The sequence below is a fragment of the Haliotis rubra genome, unplaced genomic scaffold (assembly GCF_003918875.1).
Source record: "Haliotis rubra isolate DU_JTF1 unplaced genomic scaffold, ASM391887v1 Scf1509, whole genome shotgun sequence".
NCBI lineage: Eukaryota > Metazoa > Mollusca > Gastropoda > Lepetellida > Haliotidae > Haliotis > Haliotis rubra.
Genome location: NW_025765458.1, coordinates 115,384 through 125,483, shown reverse-complemented (window position 1 = coordinate 125,483; position 10,100 = coordinate 115,384). Strand labels below are relative to the sequence as shown.

At 40.6% G+C, this 10,100-nt stretch overlaps 1 protein-coding gene across 1 annotated transcript; it reads right to left on the bottom strand.

Moving 5' to 3' along the window:
• Positions 1 to 843: 843 nt before the first annotated feature.
• On the bottom strand, positions 844 to 9,888 carry LOC124270324. Its single transcript, XM_046705370.1, has 3 exons — positions 8,631 to 9,888; positions 1,338 to 1,383; positions 844 to 1,013 (listed from the first exon to the last, which is right to left on the bottom strand). The coding sequence occupies exons 1-3, from the start codon at positions 9,681 to 9,683 to the stop codon at positions 844 to 846; spliced, it is 1,269 nt and encodes a 422-aa protein (XP_046561326.1). The 5' UTR covers positions 9,684 to 9,888.
• Positions 9,889 to 10,100: the final 212 nt, after the last annotated feature.

Sequence of the window (10,100 nt, the reverse complement as noted above, 5' to 3'; positions counted from 1 at the left end):
AAAAATCACATTTCAGAGTTGTGGCCGTTCTTGTGCTAAAAATATATTTTTTATATGTTTTTACCCTTGGGTGACACAAAGACCTATAGGTATAATGGTAAGGCTTAGATATGTCCAAAAGACATTGAAGTGTATTGTTCAATGTCTTTTTTCACCACAAAACCACCAGATATAACTTAATAAAATCATATTTTACATTTTGACTGAAACTGAAAATTTGGTAATTTTTGGCATTTTTAGAGAAGTCAATAGAAAACTCATAAATGGTCCAACAATTGCAATAATTTGATTTTTTACACCCAAAAATCAAGCAAGTGAAATTTTATAATTTTCATAAAAATACATTTAAGTAGCCATTTCCATGCTTTAAAAAGAATTATCGCCCTTGGATACTCACAATTTCAAGAAAATATCATAACTCAAACTGACAGTACCTAAAACTAACTGACATTCTGCAGAATACCAAAGACTATCAAACACTATTTTCAGATTATGTAACAGGGCATCTTCAAACACGTTTGATTAAACATCTGAAAGTATAATTTTCTTTTCCTTGTCAATCTGGAGGAAGTTGATCGCTTTGGCACATCTTCAACTTCACTCTCATCAGCGTCGCTGGAAGACAATTCATGAGATGTTTCATCAAATGGTAGTTGATGATCTTCTTCATCCTCCTCTGCAAGGTATACTGTGTTTGAATGCTGCAACTACCGTGACACTATCCACATAGATGCGAACATTTCAATCCTGCCTTTCTGCACCCATACATACGATCACACCCTGTTATACAATTGCATTTGATCATGTTCATTAATGTCTCTGGTGCTGGGGGGTCATGGGTTGTTACTGGCTTGAGCTGGCCACAAACAGTTTGCCATCCCCATTCATTTGGTGGGAGACTTCTTCCAAGCCCTTCTTCCATGTCCCAACAACAATGGCTTTGTTCCCATTATTAGCACAATCAATACCTGCTTGTACAATGAGAAGGTCAGCATCTGCACTGGCTTGTTTCACTGGGATATTGAGCTCATGAAATTGTTGTCAGAGCCTTTATCAAATGTGACTTGTTTTTAAAATTGGACAGGAATGTATCCTGTTTGATCGTCAGTGGTGTTTCAGAATTGAAGCCAATATCAGTGCTCAGATATGTAGGTGCTCTCCGACTCTGTTCAACACCTTTTGTGGACACAGACTTGGCATACCCATCAAACACAATGATGCAATTGTTTCCAAAGTGTCTATTGACATATGTCAGAAAAGCATCATAAACATCATTGTATGTTCTGCTTTGGGGCCATATCACTTTTTTCAGTAAGTATCCACCATCAACTATGTACCTAGCGTCTGGAGGAATGTCCTCATCATGTGGAAGGCTTTGTTTGCCTGACAAAGAATCAATGACAGAGTACATGACCGATTTTTTCTCCTTGAGTACTCATCCAAAAGTGATAGAGGACATGGAGAAAGTTCCTATTTCAAACATTATTAAAAGTCATCATCTGTTTTAATGAGGCACAGGATGCGATGAAAAACTGCATGGTATTGACAGGTATAACATCATTCTGTATTTTGATTAAGTTGTTCATGATAGATAGGGTGAGTACTTTGTTTCTTCTTTGAATATGCAGATCTCAAAAGCTTAGCAGAATCTCAAATTGCAAGTGCAGAATCGCAGTTATTGTCTTCTTTGCCTACGATTCCACTACTCAAGGAGACCAGTTCATGTCCTTGTTCAAATGGAAAATGAGTTAATAGCCATTCAATCAGCTTGTTAACGTCACTGGTGTAACTCTCAATTCTAGACGTCCTTAATTCTACGTGCTGGTCAGGACTACAAAATCTGGTCCCACAGAATTCTTCGAAGTACTGAATCATTTCAGTACAACAAGGCATTGCCAAGATCCATTGCGCCAACACACTGTCTGTCAGTCCGCGTCCACGAGTGAGACCACCGGATGTCTTCATCGCCTACATGAGAACCTGTTCAATTGTCATGTCTGTCCAGATGCCAGCCCACATCTTGTCACTTTTGCCTGACAGTAAAACCACCAAACCTCTTAAAAGCTTCAAATTCATCCTTGGGCATAATATCTCCCAGTTGTGAACATACAAATGGGCACTTTTAACATAAGCAAAATGTCCTGCAGCATGAAAATATGGTATCATCTTACAGGCAGCATCAAGATGAAGATCCCAGTCTCCGATCCTTTCAGCTCGAATCAACTGGTGTATCAAAGAAACTTACTCAAAATATTTTCACCACAACGTTGCAGTTCTGCTTTGAGGTGATTAAAATTCCATGACTGCAGTCAGTTTTTCGACAAGGTTTGTGACATTGGCAATTGATGGAAGTTCATCAGGGATCACATGGTGGCTTTGAACATCCTTATACAAAGTCTTCAGACAAGCTTTACTTGTTTCATCCAGGCTGGCCTTCTGCAAGGCAATAACAGCTATTGCTAACTGTGTCAGAGTATGAGCCCTCAATGCTCTTATAGATGCGTGACCATAGCACTTTCAATCCACTGCCATCCATTATATAACCGACCGAACCCATGAAAGACTTAAGGAAATGGAAACGACCAAGTCTGACAACAACTGAATTTAGAGTACTTTTGTTCTGGTGGAAAGCTGCAAAATCAACATCTTTCTCATATAGAAGTTCGTCAAATGTCACAAAACATATTTTCTGTCCATGTTTCCTGCATTTGTCAGCAGAATATGCCAGCACAGAGTATATTTCGTTTGGGTTCGATGCCTGCAAGTTGACACATGGCAATGGGATCACTTTGGATACTTCATAATTGTCAACACTTCTGGCACACTCCATGTATCCGCTCCAGCAGGGAGTGTCCTCCAATTTCAACCATACTCCACTCATCCAAAGCGTATCCAAAAGAATATGCACAGAGCTAGAAAAGGTCAGCTTTCTGACATGGAAATGTTATCACCATGTCAAACCAAGCAACCCTTTCTTGCTCTGAAATGAACAAGTCAAAATATCAATGACTTGGACCTGACAGTGTCTGCTGAAACAGCTTTGATACGCTTGATAATATCAGATATACGGACAACTACCTGGTGTGACACACATGATTCCACGCATACTATGAAATGTGCCATATCCATCAAGTGTGCATACATTAAATTCTGCATACATTAAATTCTGCATTGTCAAAGACAAATTGCATGAAGGCATTTTCACCAATCTCATGATCCGCAGCCATTGCAGAATGTTAATAGGAAATAGCCTCGTTATATGATGAACGCACTCCCAAGGCTGACATAACATCAAGAGTGTGCTTAGATCCAATTTGTTTGTGAATATACATGGCTAAACCAAGTTGTATCATAGACCTCGTGGTGGGGGCTGGGTAACGTTTAGAGCTCTTCCCCCATGTGGATCTGAGGTCAAATGGGTCCATCGCACCCCATTGCTGGTCACAAGGAGCGACCGAATTGGGCAACCTGTTTGCTGTGGTTGAGGGCAAAGGAGCAGAACAGTGTTCTTTTTGCCAAGCACACCACTTCGGACCTTAATTCACCTAGACGGGTGGTAGAATGGGCCCGATTCTATCAATCAACTGGTCATGTCGAGCCCTGTGCATCCTTTGTATTTGCACATATTCCATTTTGAACTGTATTTATTTACTTTTAGGTCTCGGCTCTTTCTGTCTATAATACATTAGTTGATTTTGACATATGACTTATCTACTTTGCCTAGAGTCTTATGCCCAGAAGGTGGTAGCTCATGAGCCAATCTGGTAGAATTGATCTTTTCAAGATACTTCCTGAGTAGTATAGATAGTGATGATTCCATTACATGGTCCCTCTATAATGCTTATTTTCCAAAAATAAGTCTTCCTCAAGGATGAACCCCCGTGGTCGACATCCTGGAAAATCTTCCGGCGAATTCCAAGTCTATCTCGACGAACCACCGTCAGTGCGCGAAGTCGAAATTGTAAAAGGAATCAAACTCCGGAGGACCCAACAACAACAATACCACATTTACTCCGTTTATGTGCGGGTGAACGTGAATGCCTACACCAGTCTGCAGGAGTCGACGTGACACAATGAAGACACAATGTCGCTCACCAAAATTTTCCTGTCAGATAACATACATCTCATGGGCTTGAACTGCACGTCCGAGAAATTATCCGAAAACCAATTGAAACTATTTCGTAACATATGTATACGATGAACCACCCCAAAGTCACGCTAGGCGATCTCGGGACATGGAGGGATTCAATCTGCCCGGCGAGGAAAACACCTTGTACGTCCTGCACTTCAAAGAGCCCAACTGGTTGCTCACTGCCAGATTTCAAAGAGCCAAACTGGTTGCTCAATATCACCATCGCCTCGCCCCACATTCTCTTGAAAAATGATTACGTCTCCGAAATAATGACCAAGGGGATCATTCTCACGTCGTTTAGTCCATCAAGTGATAATACCATACAAGTATTGTGAATACCGGGTCACACGGGCAACATGTTAACTCCAGTCAACGATTATGCAACTTTTGGAATGCACGACATACCCGATTTCCCAGTCTAAGTAAACTTAGGCTCAGTATTATTCGTTACACTGCTATACTGACTCTAACAAAACCTTGTGGAAGGTCTCGTCAACCAAATTTTTCAATTGACCAATCAGAACACAGCTTTCCAAATCGCGAAAGTTTACATTCGCACATAGCTTTGAACTTTTACCTCGAAAACGTTTTGTACCCATACGATCGCTTCCAGAGTGATGCACATGGAGCACGCCATAAACCGTGAGTAAACAGTCGCTGAAAATAGCGTTTTGTCAGTTTTCAAGGATGTCAGCTTGCGGAAATATTAGCTAATGATAACCGTGTCAATAGAAACCCAAAAGCGTATATTCTGCGGGTCATATATCTATGGTTTATGCGGGTTTCATTAGTTGTGAGATCAGTGTCGGCAAACCGGGGAAGAGTAAATCCATTTTGTAAGTCCTGCTGGAACCCTAAATAGTAGCCGTTGTCTGATTGGTTAAATTCGTTCTTTCCTCTCACCTTTTGATTGGATGGTCATAGGCCGCTCAAAGGTTACCTGACCTACACCTTCCACAAGGTTTTGTTAGACACAGTATAGCAAGGTAACGAATAATGCTGAGGCTAAGTTTACTTAGACTGCCGATTACCAACAATATTTTTCGATTCAAAATTTTGCTATAAAATTACACACCACGCTCATAATAGAAATATATCTCGTAAACGCTTCCGCATCACGATTACTTTTGGATGGACTGTCAACAGGCTGGAACGACAGACACAAGCACCAACATTGCCGTATCATCATACGACCTGGATTGACACCCTTAACAAGTCTCGATGGGGTTCGTGTTATAGAAACAAAGTCATCCATTTATCTCCAGAGTATTTACTTACACGAAGATCTAGACTTTATCAGCCTCACATACATCAATCAAAGATTGACGGAAAACCAATTAAATATTATTTTCTTAAACTATTTTCTATTGTCGGAGAACCAATTGAAGACTCTTCCATAATACAAGTATAACCATCGGTGAGGTTTCAAACCTGAGTCTACATGCCACCATCACGTTCTCCGATCTCGGGACATGCAAAGATTCGATCAACCCAGTACGGAAAACGCCATAAATGTATTGCACTTACAAAACAATGTGTACAAAAGACGAGAATTGATAATCGAATCTCAATCGAACTGGATCATCAATATTATCCTTACCTACCTATCTCATGCATGGATGATGATAATAATGTCATCGAACTAAAATAATGGGTTTGTACTGAATAGTTTTATTCACCAAAGGTATAAAAGGGGGATATACTATATGAACATTACCAGATCAAACAGGTAATATGTTAGTCACCATTCGGAAAACAAACATAAATGGTTAGAATTGAGAAGATTTACTGAAGTCCCAAACTCGTGGATCAGTGTGCATGCAAGGTTCTACACTTATTGGCTTGAAGTCTTTCTTGGAGATGCCCCCGCAGAAGATGTGAGAATTCTGTTGGGGTTAAAAATACACTGACATGATCGCCATCACAAATAAACGTTGTCATATTTATATAAAACCATGAAGAGCCCCACCCAAACCTCGAGGGGTCATGGTGTTTCAGGAGCCTAATATTTTACTCCGGACCGTTTTTTATACGAACACTTGTACCCCATCAGCTTAAAATTATATTCATCAAAGATTGACGGAAAACCAATTAAATATTATTTTTAAACTTATATTATATTTTCAAGATGGGATTGTATCCGACCATGGACGAAGTGGCTAAATGCTCAAAACCGTGGATGGAATTCTTTTCCGACAAATCAGCGAGAATAAATGTCAACTGGAATGAGAACGCGACGTGCGACTAGGATTAGAAACATAAATACCATTGAGCAACGAATGCTCTGGACGGTGTAGACACCGCACTCATAGGAACCAGCATGGGGCTCGGCGCTGCTGGTGTTGGTTTATTATCGACCAGCGGTCTGCACCCGTGGTGCTAGGCATTGAAATAACAGCTGGAGTGGCAGGGTTGGTGGGATTGGCTCTTAAATTCATTTCACGTCAGCCGCAACGTAAAGCATTAAAACACGACAAAATTCGAATTCTAGCCGAAGCGAAGTTAAACACGGTCGACGATCACATATCAAAAGTGCTCACGGACAGTAAAATCTCCCCAAAAAAGAATTCCGTCTGGTGTTAGCAGAACTCGCAAAATTCCACAGAATGAAACAGGAGATTCGAACCAAGACTCGGAAAAGCACTGGCATCAGCGAAGAGGAGAAAAAAAGTTCATAGAACAAGGCAGACAACAAATCATTGCAACCTTCCTTACCAAGAACAAAGATCTCATAAAAGATTAACGTTGACATACTCAAGAATAGTGGACATAGACATGGTGCGTCACATTTCTGGAAACGCATGTAAAATATCTCGTTTCAGCAACAATTCAAGGGACATAACTCGTGCTAGTTTTACATAACTTCAGCCGCTTCAGCCAAATATTTTATGTATGCTTTTTCAAAATTCAGTTGCTCATTCAGTAATAACATAAATCTAATAAAGGAGACATATATATTTATTACACAGACATTTCATCAAATTTAAAAATAGTGACAAATAACTGGACAGACAATTCCCATGTAAGGAAAAGGCAATGGTTATTTCAGGTTTTAGTTTTAGTTTCACGCCGCAGTCAGCAATATCCCAGCTACTAGTATATGACGGCCTTGAAATACATGTTGATTTTTCACTTAATGGTTGAACGAGTTGGCGCCATTTACACATTATTTGCCATTTTTAACAAAACATTTCGTTTCGTTGCCTTTGTTTTGCACCCTTTGGACTCTAAGTAGTCCCTCAATTCAGGCACACTGGCCTGATTGATATCAAGCTGATGCAAAGACACATTTTCCACTTCCTCCCTTATGGCCTGTCGTTTGGATTTTCTCATAGCCGACAAATCCTCTTCCCAGAATTGGAGTTTGCGCTTTGTGTATGTCCTTTTCTCCCTCACATTGTGTTGGTTCCCTTCCATGCGTTTTCGTATCTTTAGGGCGTCAGCTGCTGCATCCCATTTATTTGATTTTCTCTGATTTTATTTCGTCATTCATTTTGTCAATACCCTGGCAGCTAAACTGACGCAGAGGTCCAAATTTGGAATACATGACAGGTGCATGGTAAACGAGACAATGAATATATGGAGTTACATTGGCTTTGCCATATCCCAACTCCTTTTCCCCCAAAGACAAGAACCGGTTTAGCCATGCCTTAGCTTTGTTGAAAATAGCCTCCCCGGTTACCCTTTCCCCACCGTAGACAAGATCATGGAACACCTCTCTGAAACCTGTCCAAATTAAAGTGATGGTTTCGACCGTATGAGTGGGTAAAACATCCTCGAGTTTTGAGGGCAGTTCATTTAAGACCTTTTTTTTGTCTATTCCTGATAAACTCGTCCAGTTCTGATTTCCATTACTGTTTTTTTCTTCCCAAACCGAAAATGCAACCCCACATGCCCGAAAGGCCTGGATGAGTTTATCAGTGTACTTTGAACTGCATTTCCCTTTTGTCTGGGACTGGTCTAAATTGCGTGCTTGATTTATCAAATTCCTTTCCAGGACATCAGTGATCCGAAGTAGCATATGCAATTCATCTACTACAAAATTGCCGGTTTCAATTTCTAACAAAGGTAAATGTTTCACACCATATGTTAGGCTATGGGCACAAGCTCTTAAATCTGACAAAGATCGTGCAGTGGCGGGGCACTCATGAAAGTGATTCCATGTCTTGTTGGTCTCCCAGCGGTCATCTTTGTGGATTTTGCACCATGGACAAGCAAAGTTCCCAGTTGATGCACCTAGCCCTAGTACTATTTGCATCATTTTCATATCGGCAGAGAAAACTATATTGACACTAACATTCTCACCCCCTACACTAATCTTTCCCTCCCTTGCTACTTCGTTGATCTCTTCAAACAAGGCTGACAAACAATCCTTTAGACATAGGTACGACTCTGGGCAGCTAACTATGGCCAAGGTAGAGTGGCGCAGGGATGACATATTCTGTGCAGGATCAATTACTTGAGAGGAGAAAACTACAAAGTTTGATTTTCTACTAACCCTTGTTCCATCCCCCCCTATCTTAACAGTAAACTCTTTTTTAGACGGGTTTGCTTTCAGTTTTTCACCAAGTATATTTTGAAGATCTTCCTTGAAACTGACATATGCCCCTACTATATTTCCAGGAACTCGTCTGATGTTAAACTGAGATATTTCTTCCCTTTCACTGACCACAGTGTGTGTTCGAGGTAGATTACAAAATGCTTGGCTGAGCTCATGGTATGCGGCATCGCTAATCCCATATTTATCCAATATGGCCACTAACCCCCGAAGTTTATCCCGCCTGTCCTCGTCTAACTCTTGATATGAAAGAGCATCCTGACCTATATCCATGGTTAGAGACTTCCCTCTTATCTCAAGTGACAGTGATCTCGGGTTCAATCCCATTTCATTGAGGAATGACAAAACCTTCTTCACCTCGTCCTTCACTAAGGATAATCTTCTACCAGATTGTCTTGCACCTATATCTTCCCAATCCTTTCTGAAAGTGCCAACTGATGGTGTATCTATCATATGGGCCTGCAGCTGGCCACAAATCTGTGAACAACGAGACTCTAATTCTACAAGCTCAAGTTTGCATCTCTCAAGTTGATCTGCCAATTCAAAGTGACTCTCAGTTTCGTGCCTAAAAATTGCTATCCTACGTTTGTTTGCTACGTATTTCTTTCTAATTGCCCCTGAATTTGTTCTGCGAACCTTTAAACAGACCTCTGAACAAATACGCCGAAAATGTTGTTCTAATCTGTCACGCTGCAATAGTTTCATTGCTGTCAACTGCGTATTGACAATGCAGATGTAAGAAAGATCTGGATGTGTACATTTCACCTGTTCCAGCTCTTTTAAGAAAAGGTTTGATACTTCAATGCTAAATTCTACACTTGGTATCATATCTTTAGGAAGGTAGGGACTGATACCCGCAGTGTGACAGATATCAGTGCTGAAAGGCAGCTGGTTTGGGGTTTGAGGGGATGCCATAGTTATTGATACAATGAGGGTGCTATATATATATATAAACATTGACGGAAAATTAAGATTCGTGAACCAACCAAACATTACATCTTTAATAGCCACAACACAATAGCATAGTTGTCATTTACCCCAAAAATAAATCTAGATTTATTTATTCCCCTACTATGTAATGAACAGTTGGTTACGAATCTTCGTAGGTTAATCTATATATTCATCATGTAAGCACAGGGAAACGTAGGCTTGTCACCCCACATGCTGAGATCTGAGCCTTAATCACAAGTGTCTCAACGGGTAAGCGCTGGCAAATTAATTGTCCATCTCTAGCAAGCCACATTTTTCTAAACCTGAGGTTTGGCCTTATCCGCATTGGAAACTTTATGCAAACGCCTTGTCCATGTCTGTTCAGTTTGTACCACCAACTGATACCCAGTGGCAACTTAGCGAAGTCTGTGAGTTCTACAAGCTTGTATCCATGGTTAAGTCCAAACACGTAACGGTAGA